This window comes from Fundulus heteroclitus, chromosome 8, assembly GCF_011125445.2.
Source record: "Fundulus heteroclitus isolate FHET01 chromosome 8, MU-UCD_Fhet_4.1, whole genome shotgun sequence".
Lineage (NCBI taxonomy): Eukaryota > Metazoa > Chordata > Actinopteri > Cyprinodontiformes > Fundulidae > Fundulus > Fundulus heteroclitus.
In genome coordinates this window covers 30,855,661-30,877,499 of record NC_046368.1, presented here as the reverse complement: position 1 = coordinate 30,877,499, position 21,839 = coordinate 30,855,661, and the positions used below count along the sequence as shown (strand labels likewise).

General features: G+C 40.8%; 1 protein-coding gene and 1 long non-coding RNA gene across 5 annotated transcripts; one reads left to right on the top strand and one right to left on the bottom strand.

The window, feature by feature from the left end:
- Window positions 1-279: 279 nt before the first annotated feature.
- sept5b (septin 5b) lies at window positions 280-17,966 on the top strand. Of its 4 annotated transcripts, none has more exons than XM_036140561.1 (12): window positions 286-554; window positions 722-732; window positions 4,270-4,360; window positions 4,455-4,541; window positions 4,633-4,756; window positions 5,604-5,738; window positions 8,627-8,744; window positions 10,007-10,108; window positions 12,025-12,121; window positions 12,197-12,332; window positions 15,774-15,876; window positions 16,935-17,966. In XM_036140561.1, the coding sequence occupies exons 1-12, from the start codon at window positions 371-373 to the stop codon at window positions 16,995-16,997; spliced, it is 1,251 nt and encodes a 416-aa protein (XP_035996454.1). In that variant the 5' UTR covers window positions 286-370; the 3' UTR covers window positions 16,998-17,966. The 4 variants fall into 4 exon arrangements, with proteins under 4 accessions (XP_035996452.1, XP_035996451.1, XP_035996454.1 ...); XM_036140560.1 differs by having other exon boundaries at window positions 288-554; window positions 12,016-12,121; XM_036140559.1 differs by lacking the exons at window positions 15,774-15,876; window positions 16,935-17,966 and adding an exon at window positions 12,891-13,979 and having other exon boundaries at window positions 280-554.
- Window positions 17,967-18,004: 38 nt separating this feature from the next.
- On the bottom strand, window positions 18,005-18,972 carry LOC118563977. Its single transcript, XR_004931558.1, has 2 exons — window positions 18,827-18,972; window positions 18,005-18,292 (listed from the first exon to the last, which is right to left on the bottom strand). It is a non-coding gene; the product is annotated as an uncharacterized LOC118563977 (long non-coding RNA).
- Between the last annotated feature and the right edge of the window lie 2,867 nt (window positions 18,973-21,839).

Sequence of the window (21,839 nt, the reverse complement as noted above, 5' to 3'; positions counted from 1 at the left end):
TATATATATATATATATATATATATATATATATATATATATACATTTTCTCTATTAGGGTCGCTAGGGGTGCATCCTGGACAGGCTGCCAGCCTATCGCTAGTATATCTATCTATCTATCTATCTATCTATCTATCTATCTATCTATCTATCTATCTATCTGTGTGTGTGTGTGTGTGTGTGTGTACTATATGTGTGATAAACATCGATGCAAGCGAGTGAAACATTTGAATGCAGCATGTCTGTGTTTAAGTAAAGAGGGACACTGCCTCCTCCTGGTGGCCCGGTGAACTGCCGACAGATCGTCCCTCACACAGATCCAATAGAACCACAGGCAGTCTGAAGGAACCTCAATGAAGACATGGTGACATATGAGCGTTTATTGTAGTGATTTGGCTTCGCTTCGCCTCGGGTCCCATCCCTTCCTCTTCTGCTGCGGTGACGGAGGTCTAGTTGTCCTCAGACCCGCCCCCCTTACATCCAGGCTGCCAGCATCTTCCACCGCGTCCAGCATGACGTCCAACAGCAGGTACCGGAGCCGCGCGCCCCGTGCAGGTGAGCCTCCGCAGGTGCCAGAGAACCCCGCATGGTTGGGTGCTCCGGCTTTCATCCTGAACATCTTCCATCTCTCTGTTTCTCTCCGGATCTTCTCCACCCTGGGAACGGATGCGTCTGTTCTGCGCCGCGTACGTCTCCTGGAAATCGGCTTCGTGCTGGCACAGACGACGCAGAGGTAAAGAGCACAGAGCTGATGGATGTGTGTGTGAACGTGTGTGTCTGTGCAAACATTTTTGGATGAGACGAGCCCACAGCGTCGTGACGCCCTTAGCCTTTTGGATGCTGATGGATGGATCCTGTTTGGCTAGTTGGTGATCAACCCTGGGTGGCAGTCACTAGTGATGAACGCATGAAATATGTTAACAGGTTTGCGTCTCAATGAATGAGAATATCCTCAGAATCGTAATTCAGTTAAATAAGCAATCTTGATACATTTCAAACGTTTATTATTATTATTATTATTATTATTATTATTATTATTAGTAGTAGTAGTAGTAGTAGTAGTAGTAGTAGTAGTAGTAGTAGTAGTAGCTATTTAACTTAACCGTTATTTATACAGGTTTTCTCATTAGGTTTTGATAAAACGTGTTTATTATTTGAGTCAGACGCTATGACAGGTAAAACTTTTTTAAAGAAAGCTGTGGGTAGAACATCGAGGCAGCAGGAGGAGGAACTTAGCTGCTGAATTATCTCCTCTAAGCTTTTGTAGTTTATTTGGCTGAATTGGGACATTTGCTCAAGATGAGGTCTAGTTGGAGACAGCTTTGGTTCTGAATTTGATATGGATGTACAGAAGTGATCCTCTAATCTTTAGGATTTCCTCAGTAAAGAAGTTAGCAACTTCATTACAGGCCCTGGTGGAGTGGAATTCAGAAGCCATGGACACAGGAGGATTTGTTAACCTGTTGACCGTGGCAAATAAAGCACATGAATATTATTAATGTTTTTGTTGATAATCTCAGAGAAGAAAGATTCTCTTGCATTTTTCAGTTGTAAACTATATCTGTAAAGTCTCTCTTTATAGATGTCATAGTGAACCTGGAGTCTCGTCTTTCTCCACCTGCGTTCAGCTTTTTTGACACTGCCTGTTTTCACTTCTAACTGCTGGAGCATTTCTCCAGGGACAGCATTTCCTCCCAGAAACAACATTAATTTTAATTGGAACAATGCAGCTAATGATGTCTGACTCTTTAGACTGAAACTTATCTACTAGTTAATCTACTTAGTAGAAGAACAAAGTGAAAGTAGAAGAGTAAGCTTGAATGAAAGTTTCTGTGGCATTGTCCTTAAAGGGTCATTTTCTTATGACGTCCCTTTGGCCAAATGAGCCACTGGAAATGATGCTTTCAAAGGTATATGTTATGTTTGCATATGTATATGTTTGTCATCGAGGCTACTGGGGGCTGTGTGTGGGCTCCAGCAGGCTGTGGGCCCTTAGACTTGTCATCGACTTCCCCACCTGCTTGGAGGCTATATGCTAGCTAAGAGGTCTCAGTTATCTGCTGGTTGTTCAACAAGGTGGAGTCAGGGCTCCAATTCCCGAAACTCTGACAACCAAAGTTACAAATACTACATTTATTATATGTATCATTATCACTAAAGGAGGAATAAATAAATATCTGACACAGAGAGCAGGAGAGACTCAGATAGACTCAGGGAAACAAGAGGAGAGACTGGGTAGCCATAGTACTGCTGAATCTAATGGTAAGCTAGCCTCCGAACCACCCAGAGGGAAAAAAATGTGTGAAACATGAAGGGTTCTCAATTGTAAAGTGCAGAAACAAACAAAAAAAGTGTTTTAAAATCCTTATGCGTTAGATGTCACAGTAAAGAGCATTCAGATCAAAATTGAGTCTGAAATGCCACACTGATCCACCAAATTCACGGGAAAAAACAGGAAGTGATGCAATACACCCTACCTAATAATTTCTTTTGGTTAACAATCTAAATTCATATTTAGGTTTTCATAGGTTCAGGTTTATCGGCTTCAAAAAAAGAATCAGTCAATTTTGTTAAACTGAACCAGAAAATCCAATATTGGAGCCTGACATGGAGTTGTGTTTTAAGGTTTATTAGAAATGAAACAAATAACAAAAATGTGGTGATGGCAGGAAAGAGTCCAGGATGCAGGTAGATCAGACGGCAGGCTGTTCACAGCAGGGAGACCCGCGAGGGTCATTCACCGTTGCAGAACACTCCAAGGAGCAAGGGATCAGAAACTAAAGATGGTCCAATGAGATATCCAGCTAGGGCAAGGCAAAACAGGAGAATCCAAAACACTGGTCAGGACTGGCGATGCAGACCCCAACACTGGATATCAATTCACACATGGCAAGGAATCAATCTGACACTGATTGGCTGTGAGAGGCAGATATTAATAGGTGGAGACACAGGTGAAATAACTTGTAGATAACCTGAGATCGAATCTGTTGCTGGTTCAATCCCCACCTCCAACCGTCTCAGTCGCTGTGTCCTTGGGCAAGACACTTCAGCGTTGCCTGCTGGCGGTGGTCTGAGGGCCCCGTGAGGCAGAGGTGTTGTATCCTCGCCTCTGTCAGTCTACCCCAGGGCAGCTGTAGCTACTAACATAGCTCACCACCGTCAGGGTGTGAATGGGTCAATGACTGATTGTAGTGTTTAGATTTTTGGGGTCGTTGGACTTGATAAAGCGCTATACAAGTACAAGCCATTTACCATTTTAATATTCAGCAGAGTGGGGCAGCACAGACAGTGGAAAACATCCAGCTAGCCCCCCAAAAAAACATATAAGACAGCCAGGAAGCTTGGCACATTTTTATCTTAAGCAGCCTGCTGCGACTGTATCCTGCTCTTTTTCTCTTTCCGGGATGGGCACAAACTACCACGTCAGTACTTGGAGAGGATCTGTTGCCATTAGTGAATATCCTCTAACGGGGAAAAAGAAACAATTGATTATTTTGTGTCTTTACTTATTTCATTAAAGGTCTGAGTTTTTATTCAAATCCTTCTTCTAAACAGAAAAGCTCTTAGAACATATCTGCCCAAAAATTCAAATGGAAGTAATACAATGTTCCACCACATGCTGTCTGCTCTCAGTACCTCCATCTTCCCACGGCTCATTACAGCTAAAGAAAATTGTGTAGGAATGCACGTAAATTTACCCAATGGTACAATCAGCTATTATATAGTTAACTGCAAACATAGCCATAACCTTTGAATCGTTTTGAATTTGTGACATATCAGCCAACGGCTTTGGTGTCATTTAACAGGGATTTCAGCCAACACTCTTAGTCAAAGCAGCAGGTTTACAGCTACCAGTATGGTTAGCATTTTTCTGATTCCTGTGTGGGAGGGATTTGACAATTCAGGTGTTAAACGAAGATCAAAACCAAAACAACGGATTCACAGACAGAAACTGACTCAAAGCAACATTTTCCGCACTAGACTGCAACGATGGATGGGCTTCATTCCCATCACACACATGTCCTAGTTTTCTTCTTCCTCTTTGCATCCACTAAGTGTAGATATTCCCAACCCCCTCCCTGCTACCCTGCTTTATTATGTATACTTGGAGACCCTTGAGGCGGGCTCCCTCTCTGCATTTTCAGTGCATCATAAACAGACTGCCTTACTGAGACGGCTCCTGTAACGTGTAGCAGCTTCATGCACAGAGAACCAGACCGTGTGCTCTCCCTGCATCTGCTGTAAAAAACCATTGTTTGCTCTTTTCTAGGACAGAGAATATGTGGGCTTTGCGACGCTGCCGCGCCAACTGCACAGGAAGTCAGTGAAAAAAGGGTTCGACTTCACCCTCATGGTGGCAGGTGAGGAGTGCTGGCTCCAATTAGAGGTAAAATATGATTATTTAGTTTAATAATGAATAAATAATCTGGAACAATAAAACCTTTTGTGACGCAGGTGAGTTTGGCCTAGGTAAATCTACCTTGGTCAACAGCCTGTTCCTCACCGATCTGTACAAAGAGAGGAAGCTTCTCAATGCTGAGGGTGAGTTACTGACAAGCTGCTCATGTTTCAGTGTTTTTTTTTTAGCCTAAATATCTATGACTGCTGTTTGTTGTTTCCGCTCCCTGAAAAGAGCGCATCAAGCAGACGGTGGAGATCACAAAGCACACGGTGGACATTGAGGAAAAGGGGGTGAAACTCAAACTGACTATTGTGGATGTGCCAGGTTTCGGAGATGCTATCAATAACACAGAGTGGTAAGACATTCTCATTAAAAGCAAAAAACTTTGGGCAACATGTCTAAAAGATGTGCCACTGGTTTCCAGTGTGCATTTTAAAGACAAACATGTGCTTGTCTATTTTAGCCCAGGCTGGCAAATTAGATCAGTAACCTCTATTTCTTTTGTTCTCACCTTGCTTTTATTTGTAATCTGTATAATAATAATTATTATAATTTGGCCACATAAAAGAGAACCTGTTGCAGTATTTGACGTGGAAAATCAAGCGTCCATGGTCCTATATGGCTCACAGCTCAGGGTGTGATTATATCAGGGCACAATTTCCCCTTGATTTTTGCTAAACATAAGCGATGTAAGATAATGTAGCTGTAAATGCAATATACTGGTCAGGGCCGAACCAAATGTTTTGTCTTTGAAATTGAATTTGGATTTGTGAAATATATTTGTGAAAAAGGAGAATTTTACTTTACTTATAAACCTTGTTAAAATCTCTTGTGTACTGTCCCTGAAGGAAGCACTCACCAACAACATAATTAAAATAAGTCAACCACCATTCTTTTCTGGCTCCCTGAGTTTGTTGAATATTATTTAAGAATGAGTTGCATCTTTGGTCACTCTTGGACTGTTTATTATTTACTCTTGGTCGATGTGTCCCGCACGTGTGCACAACTATAAATGCCTTTGCAGTCACTGCTCAGTGCCTGAGAGCCATGATACATTCTCATGATGATATTTCTATCAGTCTCACAGCTCCTGCTGTTTCCCTAACCTCCCAGTTATTCAGCTAAGTCAGATTAATCATTGTGTATCTTACTGTTGCTATTTAGAGAAGATGTATATTGAACCGTATGCTTGTGTTTTGTAGCTGGACACCGGTAACAGACTACATCAATCAACAGTTTGAACAGTACTTCAGGGATGAAAGTGGGCTGAACAGGAAGAACATCCAGGACAACAGGGTCCACTGCTGCCTTTACTTTATATCCCCTTTTGGACAAGGGTAACTCTCACACACACACACACACACACACACACACACACACACACACACACACACACACACACACACAATGTTTTTTAAATCCCATTTGTCTGTTTTAGATCACCAAATACATTTTAATATCATACACATAAGCTAAGTAAATACAAAAAGCTATTTTCAAATGAAATAATTATCAACCTATTTCAACTGTATTGACAAAGTAACCGTGTGCCAAACTTAATTAGTTGTGTCACCATCAGTGGGAATGACTCCCATCCAACATTTGGGATAATTGTCCTTGAATCCTTCACATCGCTGTGGAAGAATTCTGGCGCACTCTTCTTCTGCAGAATGGTTGTTGTCCAGATACTACACAGGAGGATGCTTCAGCATGCTCAGCTTGTTTTAGGTCTCACCACAGCAGCTCAATCATATTCAGGTCTAGGCTTTCAGTTGACACCTGGTGGATTGCATTGGATCTTTATCTTGCTGCATGAACCAGGTTCACTTGAGCTAAATTCTCCGTCAGGCTGGAGATCAGAAAATACAGTTCTGTCAGTTATGGAGCATCATCCAGGTCAGGAAGAAGCAAGGCAGCCCTGAACCATTGACAGCCAGGTTGATGTTCTTTGTGTGGAATCCTAACGTACAGTGCCTTGCAAAAGGAGTCACCCTCCTTGGCATATTTCATGTTTTGTTGCCTCACAACCTGGAATTAAAATGGTTTGTTTGAGAGTTTGTACCTTTTCATTTACAGAACTTCCCTATAAATTTGAAGATATCTTACTTTTTTGTGACGCAAACCCTTTGTTCTGTAAAGCAACCCCGCTCCTCCCGAAGTCAACAACGATGTTCAAGTCTAACCACAGATTATGAAAAAGGACCGAGGCCTGGACTTTGACTAGGCCATTCTAACACATTTAAATGTTTCCCCTAAAGTGTTGCTTTAGCAGTATGCTTTGAGTCCTGTCCTACTGGAAGGCGAGCCTCCATCCCAGTCTTAAATCACAGGCAGTCTGACTTAGGTTTTAATCAAGAGTATCCCTCTATTTAGCACCATCCATTCTTCCCCTCATTCAGACCAGCTTCCCAATCCCTGCTGCGGAAAAAACATCTCCACAGCATGACGTTGCCACCACCATGTTTTACGTTGGGGATGGTGGATTTGGGTTGATGGGATGTGTTGGGTTTGGGCCAGACAGAGGTTTTTCCTTTGTAGCTATGAAGTAGAATTTTAATCTAATTTGAAAAGAGCATCTTCCTTTATACATTTAGGGGGTCGCCCACGTGTCATTTGGCAAACTCAAAACCCTTTTTTAATACGAAGTAATGGCTTTTTTTTCCTGGCCACTCCTCCATGAAGCCCAGCTCTACGGAGCGTACGGCTTATTTTGGTCTTCAGGAGAGATCCTCCAGTCTCTGCTGGGGAGCTCTGCAGCACCTTCAGGGTTGCTGCCTCTCTAATGAACGTCCTTCTTTCCAGGTCTGTGAGTTCTGGTGGGTGGGACTTTCTTTGCAGCTTAGTTATGGTATCATGTGCTTTCCCTGAGATGTACTCCTCAGCAGCTATCTTCCTAAGTTGTCTGGAGAGCTCCTTGTCTTCACGGTGTGATGCATGGGGCCTTTCAGAAAAGATGTGTTTATATTGACAGGTCATGTGACACAGGTGGACTTCATTTCACTAACTATGACTTTTGAAGGTCATTGGTGGCACCAGAACTTTTTAGGGTCTTCATAACAAACATTGTGAATGCATATGCTAGGTTTTTTTTTCTCACTTCATGAACTTGAACTATTTTGTGTCGATCCATCAAATGTAGAACATTTAAATTCGAGGCTGAAATGTAACAAAATAAGTCAAATTCCAAGGCAGGTGAATATTTTTCCAAAACTGTAGGTTTACCCTAGATGTAAAACTTCCAAAAAGTTCATATTTGTTTCGTCAGTCCCCAGAATATTTTCACAAAAGACTTCATTGGGATGAAAAGAAAATTAATCAGAGCTGTGTCAGGGTGCAATTCTGCCTGCTGCACCCTGAACCTTTCCAGCACCTTCCATCCTCTACCCAGCTCTCTCTCCACTAATCATCCACACCTGTTCAGCCTTCAATCAGCCCGGACTCTTTCCACCTGCCAGCCTCTCTATAAAAGCCTCCATTGGTCTGCTCTTCTGAATAATCTGATGCCTCTCAGTCAGAGATTCTCCCACGGCTGGTGGCCTGAGCTTCCTGCGCCTGTCTGGTCCTCCAAGGGTTCTCCCTGCTGTGCTGCCGATTTCTCTTGCTACTCCAAGTGTTCCAGAATCCCAAGTAACCTCTCTGCTGCACTCCTGGTCCTACTGCAGCCCCTGCGTTCCATGAACGCTCACCTCCTCTGAAGGCTTCCTGTCTCGGCAGCACAGCATCCGCAGCACTCCAGCATCCTCCAGCTCCCTCTAGTCTACAAACTCCAGCGTCTCCTCATTCATTTTCTCCACCCTGGTGTAGACTCTGGTTCACCTCCCTCCACAATCCATCCTTCCTTCAATAAACTCTCTTAAACCCAGCTCCGTGTGTGTTCGGGTTCAGCAGGACAAATCCTGACAACCTGCATGTAGCAAGTTAAATTGCACTAATACATGTGATTGTTGACAGAGCTCAAATGTAATAAAGGAGAGATTTTATTTTCATACAAGTTCAGGTCGGTTCTTTAAACCAATGCTACTTGAGCTTCTCCCTATAAATAGAATCATCCTTTGAAAAGTGTTTTTTTTTTTATTTACTCTTTTTTTATTTGTCAGATATTAAATCCTGGTTAATGATGTGAATTAGTTAAGTGTTACAAAAACAAATAAAAGAACAGGAAATCTGTCAGGGGAAAATAGATTTTCAAGTTTTGGATATTTATTATATTATGATCCTCTCACAGGCTTCGTCCCATTGATGTAGAGTTCATGAAGGCCCTTCAGGATAAAGTTAATGTGGTTCCTCTCATCGCTAAAGCGGACTGCCTCACTCCTTCTGAGATAAAGAAGCTCAAAGAGCAGGTACCTGTTTGCTTCTGTCTTTGGTCTGATTACCTTCTTCAATAGCATATTGCAATCTGAAATACCAGATTTACTGTGATTATTTAAAATGACGTCTGAGTAAATGTTGACATTTTTATTTGTTCACCTTCACCACTGGAATTCATGATAAATGTCTGTACATAAAGAGCGCTTCCAAATCCAAATTCAGTTTTATTTATAAAAAACTGCAAGTTTGTCAAAGTGCTGTAAATTCTTTTAAATTGTCCTTGCTGGACTTTTTTTTAGTTACAAAAACCTCTTACCCAATTCCAAATCTCCAAAATACTAATGGTGTTATGACCTCAACAAATGTCAGGTTCAAGGTTTCATCTGAATGACTTTCTATATATGTCAACGTTTCTCTTTTATAAATAATCAGATTTTGGAAATTCAGAAAGCTTTTTTTTTTAAATCCACGATTCGCTAATTTAAATATGATTAACATGTCAGTCCTTGAGTGTGAATCTTTTTAATCAGTACAGTGATTACCTGTTGGAATGTGCAAACAACCCATGTCATGAGATGACTATTATGAGTTTCAAGAAGCTTTGCCCACTAGGGACACCGACAGGACAGATCACTCTGGTCAGCTTCGGTTGTGATAAATGTTTTGTTTGCATCATACACCACCTTATCTGTCCAATTTAGGTTTTGGTTCGCCTCCATGCCTTGGACATATGCACTGGGTCACTTAGTAGGTTTGAAAGCAGGGCCTGCCCAGGGCAAAGCAAACTAAGCAGCTGCTTAGGGTCACTACGGGCTCACAAGAGCAATTACAAAAGTATTTTATGACTTAGGAATAAAGTGTTTGCTAATGTTTGCTAGCGAACAATAAATAAACCTCATCATATTTGACACAGCAAATCCATATTATTAGAAGAAATAGAGGGCCCCAAAATCAATTTCGCTTAGGGCGCCATGGAGGCTTGGGCCAGCTTTGTTTGAAATCCACTGTAGGTCATGCTGAGTAGTGACACTGACAGATGTATAAAATCTGTTGCGGACATTGTAAATAGAGTGCTGAAATAAAAACAGAGCTCCAGATTTAGACGCTGGATCAATTTCAGTGTATTAAAGTCGGAATGACTCGTACCTCTCCCCAAGGAGATTTTATTTGAAGTGATTTTTAAGCTTCCACACACAGATGGTCTGTCATTTCTGCTGGATCTCAGCTCTACATGATGAGGCTTATCTGTTCCTGCTGTTATCCAATGCACCTTAGTTGTATTTTGTCCATCCAGGTCAGAGAAGAGATCGATAAGTACGGGATAAAGATCTACCAGTTCCCTGACTGCGACTCAGATGAAGACGAGGAGATCAAAAATCAAGACAAAGGGCTGAAGGTAAGCATGGCTTGAAAAGCCTAAAACATGTATGCTGGAATATACTTTTATGGTTGTTTCTGAATACTGATTTCAATAACACCTCACTGTGCTCTAGTAATATCTTTAGTATTTTAATAATAATAAAAATAATAATAATAATAATAATAATAATACATTTTATTTAACAGTGCCTTTCTGGACACTCAAGGTCACTTTACAGAAAATAAAAATGAAAATACAAAAATACAAATACAGGAACATAAAAACAGTTATGGGGAGGGACAAGAGCAGTGTATTTACAAATAAGCGAGCTGGAACAGGTATATAGAAGGATTTTAAATTGTATTCTGAATTGAACTAGGAGCCAATAGAGTTGATGAAGGACAGGGGTAATATGATGAAAAGAGGGGGTTCTGCTGATGACACGAGCTGCTGAGTCCTGAAGAAGTTGGAGTTTATGGAGGGATTTATGAGGGAGGCTGAAAAGAAGAGAGTTACAATAATCAAGACGTGAGGTGATGAGGCTGTGGATAAGGACGGAGGCAGTGAGCGTGGTGAGGGAGGAACGGAGGCGGTTAATGTTGCAAAGGTGGAAGTATGCAGACCGGGTAATGTTATTTATGTTTGACTGAAAGGATAGGGAGGAGTCGAGGATGACACCCAGACTCTTGACCTGAGGAGAGGGGGAGACCAAGGAGTTGTCAATGGGTAGTGAGAAATTATTGATTTTGGATAGGGTGGATTTGGTGGCGACGAGGAGGAGTTCAGTTTTATCACTGTTTAGTTTAAGGAAGTTTGAGGTGAACCAGTCTTTAATTTCAAGTAAGCAGTTAGTAAGGGACAAGGGGGGGGGGGGAGTGAGGAAGTGGGTTTACTGGATAAATAAAGCTGGGTGTCATCTGCGTAACAGTGAAAATGAATGTTGAATTTGCGAAAAATACTGCCAAGGGGAAGGAGGTAGGTGATGAAGAGGAAGGGGCCAAGAACTGAGCCTTGAGGGACACCAGTAGTGACAGGGGAAGGGTGGAATGGGAAAGATTTGAGTTGAATAAACTGAGTGCGGTCGGAGAGAAATGAGCGGAACCAGTCAAAGGGGGTGTGAGAGATGCCAAGAGAGGATAATCTATTGAGGAGAATGGAGTGAGAAAGGGTATCAAAGGCCGCACTAAGATCCAAGAGGACGGAGAGGAGTCCAGAATCAGCAGCAATGAGGAGATCATTTGTGATTTTTATTAGGGCGGTTTCAGTACTATGGGAGGGGTGAAAACCAGACTGGAAAGGCTCGTAAAGACTGTTGAAGGTTAGAAAGGCGTGGAGTTGAGGAGACACTATTTTTTTGGAGTATTTTAGAAATAAAGGGAAGATTTGAGATGGGACGAAGATTATTAAAGTTAGTGGGATCAGAGCCAGGTTTTTTTCCACAATCGGGGAGACAGATGCAGTTTTGAAAAGTGAGGGGACGATAACAGAGGAGAGAGAGGAATGAATAATGGAAGTAATGAAGTGGAGGAGGGAGGTGAGACAGGTTTTGACCAGAGCTGTGGGGAGGGGGTCAAGAGAACAGGTAGAGTACTTAGATTTACGGGGCAGAGTGGGAAAAGTACACAGAGCGGGTTTTGAGAGGGGAAAGGGAATTCACAATGTTGGAAAGTCCAGAGTTGTAGTGGGTGACAAGGTGGTCCGGAGAGGAAAGAGCAGGGATTGGCATATTGTCAATGTGGGAGGACAGAACGTCTGTGTTTATGTTCTTAATATTGCGAAAGGAAATCTGGCAAGCTGGCTTTTTACAAAATTCCCACTTCAAATGTTGCATTTGAAGTATGATGTTTCAGTTTTTTGAGTTCATCTGTTATAGATGAGCACAGTGAGTTATTTCTAAGCTGAATCGTAAAATAGCAGGATGTTCACACGCTATGCTGATGCTGATGCTGCAGGAAAGCCTTCCATTTGCAGTGATTGGTGGGAACACTGTAGTCGAGGTGCGAGGTCAGAGGGTGAGGGGCCGCCTGTACCCATGGGGGATCGTGGAGGGTAAGACTCTGAGCATGAATCTACAGCTGTCGTTCCAAGTGCTCGTCCAGCTCTGATGTCTATCTCTTCCCGCAGTGGAGAACCCATCCCACTGTGACTTTGGGAAGCTAAGGAACATGCTTATAAGAACCCACATGCACGACCTGAAGGACACCACCAATGACTGCCATTATGAAAACTACAGGGCCCAGTGTATCCAAAACATGACCAGGTGAGCGAGAACCAAACTACCTTCATGTCCTCTTGTACTCCATCCATAAATCTCCTCATTGGTCTTCCTCTAGGCCTCTTGCCTGACAGTAAAACCCTCCCTTTTCTATACATGTTCAAACCTTTTCAGTCTGGCCTCCCTTTCTTTATCTTTCTTTATTCCCTGTGATCTACTGATTCATGATAATATCTGTCCTCATAACTCCCAAAGAGAACCTCAACATCTTCATCTTTGCTACCTCCAGCTACTCTTCCTGTCTCTTCCTGAGCACCACCGTCTCTAAACCAGACAGCATCGCTGGTCTCACCACCAATCGCTCTTACTCTTTTATTACACAACACACCATACACTTTTCTTCACTCGTTCCAACCCGCTTGAACATGTTTCTTCACCTCTTTTCCATACTCTCCATTGCTCTGGACTGTTGATACTAAGTACTTATAATCCTCCACCTTCTTTAGATTTGCTCCTTGTAACCTCACGGCCCCGCTTGGGTCTGTCTCATTCACACACGTATTCTGTTTTGCTGCGGCTAACCTTCATTCCTCTCCTTTCCAGGGCACACCTCCATTTCCTCCACCTGTTCCCTGCTCTCACCACAGATCACAATGTCATCTGTAAACATCATAGTCCATGGAGATTTCTTTCTGACCTCATCTGTCAACCGGTCCATCACCAAAGCAAACGAGGAGGGGCTCAGAGCCGATCCTTGATGCCGTCCCACTTCCTCTTTGAACTCCTCTCCACACCTACAGCCCACCTCATCACATTCTGACAACTCGTATACATGTCCTGCACTACTATAAAAAAATTCTCTGCTACTCCAGGCTTCCTCATACCATACCACAGCTCCACTCTCAGCACCCTGTCATACGTCTTTCCTAGATCCACAAAAACATAATGCCGCTCTCTCTGACCTTCTCTGTACATCTCCATTGACATCCTCAAAGCAAATACTGCATCTGTAGTACTTTTTCTGGATGCTCGCTTCTGACCTCAGTTTAGCTTCTACTACTCTTTCCCATAACTTCACTGAACGACTCATCGACTTTGTTCTTCTGTAGCTGCCACAGCTCTGCACATCTGCCTTGTTTTAAAAAATGAATACCAGCGCAGTTCTCCTCCATTCCTCAGGCATCTTCTTGCTCTCTAAGATCTTATTGAACAGCCTAGTCAAAAACTCTACTGCTGTCTCTATGGGATACTTCCATTTCTCCACAGGTAGATCATCATCATTCATTCTTTTTAATGCCTTCCTTACTTCATCATTATTAATCTTTGCTACTTCCTCATCCACAATAGTTGCTTCTCCTACTTTTTCTGTTTCATCTCCCTCATTCATCAACTCTTCAAACTACCCTTTCAATCTTCCTGTCCCACTTGTTGCACCTCTCAGTGCATTTCACCTGATGAAGATCCTTCCCATCTCTGTCCCTCTGCCTCGCCAACCTTTAGAAGTCCTTTGCTCCCTCCTATTGTCACACAAGTATGCCAGTTGTTTGGCCTTTGGTAAATCTACCTTGACCCTATGCTGCTTCTCTCTCCAAACACACTCCTGTACTTCCTTATTCTACCACTTAGTTCGCTTATCAACTTTCCTCCCCCAAGACATGCAAAACAGACAGACAGACAGACAGACAGACAGACAGACAGACAGACAGACAGACAGACAGACAGACAAAAAAGTAGTAAAATGATTGATCAAATATTTTACTTAGCAAAAAAATAATATTTTAACAGGAGTTCTTGCACTCTAAAGAGACCTTGCATTAGACTAATTCTAAAAGTTATTCTTGTGTAATGTCATGGAATCTGTAGATGTGTACAAGATAATGTCATTGCTAACCTTGGTGATATTTTTATGGCTTGGTTCCCAAATGGAAAGACGGACCAAATCTTAAACCAGAACAGAAAAGTCTTTTAAATAAAAATCTGACAGGTAAAAAAGATAGCAGTTTAGAACAGGGCGCCAGAAGCTATCCAAGAACGAAACTGCTCCACTAAAAGCATCCCTTATGTGTGGGATGGAAGTTGTGCACATTTAGCTTCTCTGGGAAGTGTCTGTAGATGAGTGTGGGTGAAAACGGCTTTGAAGCATGAGCATGTTGGAGATCAGAGAGCCGGGGCATAAAATACCTGCTCGCTTTCAGCGTGGCTCACTGTGGGATTGGAGCAATGTGATCGCCTTTAGATGAATTTACACTTTCACTGTACAGCATTTGAAATTAAATTTCTAACAAAAATAGAAAATGTATAAAATAATGTAATTGCTATAGTCCAACTGTAGTCAAATTTATTTGAAAATAAAGCATTATTACATATTACTATGTTATGATTATAGCTATACTAAAGATATTTATAATGCATGTTTATATTTTCGTTCTTATTTGAATGCACTGTTACATATAAGGAACTGTGGGAACACAGCTAAGAGTGTTAACAGTCATTGTTATCATTTTCAGTTCTAGATCTTTTTACATTACCATACTGTTGAAACCCTGATATAGTCTAACTTACTAAGAAGACATTTAAATTAAGGATTAACTATAACAGCAGTGAGTCAGCAGGTAAAGTGAAAAGAAGTTGTAATTTGTGTAAATAAATCTAAACGTATGCCTATTGCACAAGTATCAGTCAGAGGTAGAGAAGATGATGTACCTTGACCAACCTGCAGTGCTGTTTGTCTCAGTGGCCAATCAGTGGATAGCGGATTGTTTGACCACCAAGCATTTAATTAAAACAGTATTTCCTTGAAAGGAGGGCTCTTCTAGAAACCATGAGTGTGTTCTATAATCCTTCAAAGGTCTCCAAACAGGAAGACCTATTAAGGGTTTCTGCAAAGTCAGGAAAAGTCTGGATGCGTATAGAATCTGATTTCAGTATTGTCCAGCGAGTGGGATAAGAAAAGCAAGAGCGTGGAGAAACATTTGTATCTTCCAAATTCATCCACTGTGTAAATGTGTTCTTCCTTTGAATCTCCCTCGTTTAGGTCCTTCCTTGCGTCCTACCTCCTTTTCTTCCTTCGGCAATTATTGTATAATTTTTATACCAAATGTAGAGGATTATCACAACAATAATTTTGTGATTTACTGTAAGAAAGATAAACTCTGGCTGATGACATAGCAAAAAATAGATTGTATTGTTACTTTTGCTTTTTGAGCTTGTTATTCCACCGTTGGTTCCATTAAAGCAAACAATTGAAATTGTGATGTAATGCAATTATCGCATGCTGTTTTAAGGCAGTATTTGTGTCTACAGTGATATAGGTATTGCCTAAAAAAGACGGATTAGTTTTGAAATACTTTTTATCCTGACTTTTGTTGTTATTGCAATAAATAAGATAACATAAGAAATGCCAGCAAAAACAGTTTGTTGTGCAGCAGTCAGACCAAGCGCATACCCTTCCTTCTGACTGGTTACGTTTCTTTCCTCTTATTACAGTAAGATGAATGCAGATAAGCGGGTGGAGAGTCCCATCCCGATCCTGCCGCTGTCCACGCCAGCCGTGGAGACAGAGAATCTCATCAAGAAGAAAGATGAAGAGGTGAGCTGCAATAGCCTCGCTGTTTAAACACACTCAGATGTGCGCCACACAGATTCTAGTTCATGCTGGTGAAGACTGGTCACATAAATGTGTTATTAGCAGATACAGAATTTGCAAAATAATCAACATCTCTTGAACTTTTACATTTTTCTTCAGTGCGGCAACTACGTTTACTGTATTTTCCAGTTTGTTTTTTTTCAACAGGCTGCAGAATAATTGTGACATGCAAGAAAATTACACAAATTGGTCATTTCTTTACAAATACAAATCGAAAGAATTGGGCTTACGTTTGTATTTAGCAACTTTGTTGGCGAGGGAGCATCTCTGAATGGCTGGTTTCAATTCCTGCTACAGTTTAATTTCACCTTTATCTAACCAGGAGAGACTAAGACTAGGAGACGGTGACAAGAATGTGCGCGCGAAGTAAGCAGCAAAGACACGATTTTAGACACTATTCTAAATCTAAAAGCGTATAATTAGAATATGCACAAGCTTTAAAAGCAACTACATCAATATATAATTATTTCCAGTTCCTTTAAAAGCTCTTTAAATGTGTGCAGGGAAAGCAGCTTCTGGTACCTGTAGGCTACAGCTGATCCAAGGCACACGGGGCAGTGTATTGAAGAGACCTCTTCACAGTCTTCATGATGCTGTTTGTTCACTAATGTTCTCCAACAAACCTCGGAGAACTTCACAAAACATTTACACTAAGATTAAATTACACTGAGGTGGACTTCTTCCTTATTAGCTGATGTCTGAAGACGATTAGTTGCATTAGTTTTTGTTTAGGGGCATTAGAGCACGGGGGGCAGAACACACATGTGGTCCGCACTTTTCAGATTCTTTCTTTTTTATGTGGGACATAATGCATATTTTCCCTTCCTTTTGACAGTCAAGCACTATTTTGTGTTGGTTTATCACATGAAACCTTATTAAAGCACGCTGAAATGTCTGTTCACAACGTGACAAATGGTGAAAAGGTTCAGGAGGTAAGACATTTTGGTTAGACAGTGCCCCTCATTCCTATGTTTCTGTTTCCATGTGGCGGTCCTCTGCAGCTGAGGAGGATGCAGCAGATGCTTCAGAAGATGCAGCAGCAGATGCACGGGCAGGACCTGTGACCTCTGATCGTCCCTTTTGCAACAGCGATAATCTCAACCGCACACACACAGTGTAATCCCCACTGCTGTCCTCCTTTCAGGGACGAGATGAGAAAATCTCTCTTTACAGATATCGAGGTTTTTAAGACAGCATCCTTTATCTTTAGTGCAGTCCTAAGCCAAGTGAGTATTGATAAGGAATACATTAGGTTGAATTGATCAGATAGACCAAAGTAGATTAACATAGTAGATGCTCTGCTTCGCTGAAATACTCAATAAGGGAACTCCTACAGACTCTTTTGTAAAGAACCAATCAAATGTTATGATGCTTTCAAAGACTGAGATGAGAAGTTTCAGAATGAAAAACATAGAGGAGGCTGGTTTTTAAAAGTAGACTGTTCAAAGTTATGTAAAATCATCAAAAAACACAAGCATAATATTAAATGTTGAAATCCTGAGTATTTTCAACAAGTTCAATCATGGTTCCTTTTCAGGGATCAGATAACCTGGATCACCAGGAGAGGTCAAGTGACCCTCACCAAAATGTAATTACTCTCCTGACCCAACGTTGGGTCTGACAGCTTCAGTTCCCCTTTCAACAAAACAGGCAGCAGTTACTTCTCCTTTGAGGTATAATTGTGCACATCATCCATGGATCAGAGGTTTACACACTCTTCGTGGTTATGAATGTCAAATTAATTTTGGGTATTTAATGATGCATTCAAGCTGGGTTTATTTTTCAGGATGGACTGATTATACAAGGTACAAGTTCAATTCATTTGAAAAGCAAGGAAAGGGTGCACAAGCTTGTATTTATAGTTTCTTACAATCCACACAAGGTCAAAATGACACACAGGCTCAAATGTATACATACATCTTAGTGATAGATTATACTGGATATATATCTCTTATCAAGATGTGCAATTGCACATTTTCTAGCCATCAACAAGTTACTAACTGGATATTAGATATTCTTGTCAGAACTAATGTTGCTTATTTTAAAAGGTTGGTTTCCTAGTACTGATAAGTTTTTTTATGATAGTTCTTCATTTTTTCAATAGACTTGATGTCAGGACATTCCAGAAACTTTAACGTTACCCTGTTTTGTTTATTTCAAAACCAGTTTTGAATGCAATTTCGGATCCTTGACCCAAACAGTCTCTCTCTGATGGAGAGGCAGGTTCTGCTAATGCAGAACGCCACAAGGCTCCTGGTACTTTGCTTTAAGTGGGTGCTAAGCAGATTGAGGTGAACTGGTTTTGGAACAGTCAAAGCACATTTCTTGAATGGTGCCGATTTCTGTGAAAGGATATGGACTTTAAAGGCCCATTCATACCTCACGTAAAAGACGGATACGGATACGTGTTGAGTGTTTCATACGTTCCAACCGTCGATTTCGTCCGTATTTTGACACGAAAATTGAGAGCTTACGATTACGGACAAAACAGATCAATACGGAGCAATACTACCGGAAAAGGTGGGGACGCTATTGAGTTTGTAGTACAAAATGTCAACAAAATCACAAAGAAGGTTAGAATTCTGGGCTTTAAACAATGCCGGGATTCGAGGAACGACTTTCTGGGCTTGTCCGCAACTACACACATATATGATGTGTCGTGTCCGGGGCACAGGGACAAACAAAAAGTTTACTTACGTAGCAAATACAACAAAATCACGTCTTGGACCGTCGCCATGTTTGATCAATGACGAATTATTGGCACCCAGCACTGCCACCTAGAGGACATATTGGTTATTGAGCACCTCAACGGACGGTGGTATGAAGGAGTCAACGGATAGAACGTACGGACAGAAATACGGACGTGTAGGCCAAACGTAGGGTATGAATGGACCTTAAGGCTGGTGCCAGGAAACAAATTCTCCTACGATGAAGATGGTCAAATAGCCAGTAGTTACAGAAAGCACAGCTCTTTATGTGTAATTCAGATCCTGTGTGTATTTTAGAATATACACAATAAACTCAAACCTGTACAGCTGTTCCACATCTTTACAGATAACGTTTTTTTTCCTCCCCAAAGGGTTCTGTAAACAACTATTAGTGGAGAGAATGATCAGGGCTCTGTGGTCCTTACATTTTAATTAAGTATAAGATCCATTGTTTTGGTTGTCGTGAAATCTGGTTATTTCATTCTAACATTCTGAGTTTAAAAGTCACATTATTCTGCATTTGTAAATGAAGACATTCAGTTGGTAGATAGAGACTTGATGACCTGACTGTGATGAAGGCTTGTGGCAGCAGATCCTGCAGGATCATTCTAACATGTCCAACATGAAGCAGCACAAGCATAAGACAGCGTCATGCTTCTGAGACGATCGAGGACATAAAAGCCCACACGAACAGGACCAGGGGCATCAGAGGCAAAAACACATGCATGGTTCTGACAACACCACAGAACCATGCATGTGTTGTCCTTGGGTTTAAGCATCAGAAATACAAATTACACACAAGGATTGTTGAATGAAACCTTATTCACCTATTGAATCTTGAAATCGTGTTATCTACTTATTGTCTCTCTGAAATCACTGACACCAGCCAGGGAGTAAACCGAGAGATGTAAAAAAATAGCAGGCTTGTTGGAAATAAAAATGGTGTCCTGGCATAATGGTCTCATATTATGGCAAAATAACAGTACCTGTGGGATCACACTGTAGTTTCCCCTTTTTATTTGGGCAAAAATATCTGCAGTTCTTTTTTTTCCCAAGCCAAAATGTTGATAAATAATAAAGACATTGTGTCAGCGTGATGACAATCTCATCCCATATTGCATGGAAGCAACAGGATTTTGTTTTAAAAACTGACTGCGTGTTACCACAAACCTTCATCTTGTTAGTTACTGAAAGTTTAGATGATATTTATTCCCACTACTTTTGTATGTATCAGTGTTATACTCATCTGGTGAACTGTGCTAATATGAAACTTGATTTGTAAATATAAAGGTAGATCTTGTCAAATGAAATATAAGCAAATTAAGGGGGACGTATCATGAAAACTCCACTTTTGTGTACTTGGAGTCTCAGGAGTGCAGAAAATTTGAATGTGGTCCGTCCAGGAGTTGCGTAGATATCTTTATGTTATTTTTGGGTCATATTTTTCAAGCTGTTCAGTTCTCTTTATTCCCCATTACATTTCTTGAACAATTGCATCACAGTTTATATATAAGGAAATCAACTGTTTCCTTATATAGGACATTTTTGACCAATCTGTATAATCTGACCCAATCTGTATAATATGATTGAACTTGACTTTGTAAAGTGCCTTGAGATGACATGTTTCATGATTTGGCGCTATATAAATAAAATTGAAAATTGAGTATTTGCCAGAGGTGGGACCAAGTCACTGTTTTGCAAGTCCCAAGTAATTCTCATGTCTTTTCCTCAAGTCCCGAGTCAAGTCTCAAGTACAGATAGCCAAGTCCAAGTCAGGTCTCAAATTAAAACAGGTGTTTTAATTTCAAGTCGTTTAATTTCAAGTCGTTTTGAGTCTTTAACAATGTTATAATACATGTTAAATGTAAATAATGGAGCATGTGTTCTTTTTAAATCAGTGTTTATCTCGAAACGTGATGAAACCAGTGCAACTGACCTTACAGAACGGTAAAATTAAACTTAACTTCAAGAATAGTCTTCCTTTGAACCATATTTTTCCCGAATAATGCAACAGCAGAACTTCATAATCAGACCCAAACGAAATTACTCTTGGGAGCATTTTTGTCCTTAGCTTTTTTTTTCTTTTCCTTTAAAAAAAATCTGGTTATTTTGATTGGGTGTGATGCAGCTCATACACACACATACATTACTGAGTGGGGAAATAGAGAGACTGTCTATGTTTGTAGATACTAATTGAAATTAATTAATGGTGTAAACTTATTAAATCATAGATGTCTTAAGATTTGGATTTTGGGTAAAATATCAAGTCCTTTCAAGCAAACAGGTTTAAGTGCAATTCAAGTCTCGAGTCATTAGTATTAAAGTCCAAGTCAAGTCACAAGTTTCTGAACACTTTTGCCAAGTCAAGTATAAAGTCATAAAATCAATGACTCGAGTCTGACTTGAATCCAAGTCATGTGACTCAAGTCCCCACCTCTGGTATTTGCTATTGAGCTGCTAAACAAGGTCATGGACTTCCGGTTTACCAATTTTCCTCCATTTTTGTTTCTCGGAGTAATTTTGTAGTCCAAGCTGAAGGATGCTCTAGCTACAAGTGGATAAGTGAAAATATGTGGTTGTTGGGTGCATTAACCCACACAATTCATTTCACCATTCCCCAGCATACCACAAAAAGGAAGGGGTGGAATAGAACGCGCTGTGTGACCTGGAGAGGGGCGGGGCATGAAGTGCCTACTTTAGATTTAAAGCGACAGCACCAAAACGAGTTGCTTTCAGGCACACCTCAGAACAGGGGCAAAAGACGGGCTGTAGGGCAACAATAACAAGGAATTCAGACCAAAGCATTGTAGTTCCACTTTATGTAAATCACAACAGAATAATTTCAATGTGAAAAGGAAATAAATAAATAGCATGATATGTCCCCTTTAAGTGGATAAAATCAGCATTCAAATGTGTTTACTGAACTCCCTGACGACAGGAGAGTTTTTCAGCACTCAGGGCTGCTAGACGTCTTTTTTTTTTTTTGTAAAGACTTTCTTGTGCTTTTTTTTCAGTGGGTGATCGAATTGCAAAAAAAACGTCAGTGTTTTTGAATTTTGTGATGCTAATAAAAATGATGTGAAAATTGTCACAGGAGTCTGTCTTTTCTGTTTTAAAGTGTAGCTACTGCAAAAGAGGTCCTTTGTGCGTGTAACTATCGTGAATCTTTTCAACTTTACATTTTTATTAGCAAAAATC

Excerpts from the sequence above, each read along its gene's own strand:
- sept5b (XM_036140558.1), top strand. The coding sequence starts at position 371 with ATGAGCGTTTATTGTAGTGATTTGGCTTCGCTTCGCCTCGGGTCCCAT. Across the intron at positions 8,745-10,006 it reads TAAAGAAGCTCAAAGAGCAG|GTCAGAGAAGAGATCGATAA; the intron begins GTACCTGTTTGC and ends TTGTCCATCCAG. Across the intron at positions 12,333-12,890 it reads TGTATCCAAAACATGACCAG|GGCACACCTCCATTTCCTCC; the intron begins GTGAGCGAGAAC and ends TCTCCTTTCCAG.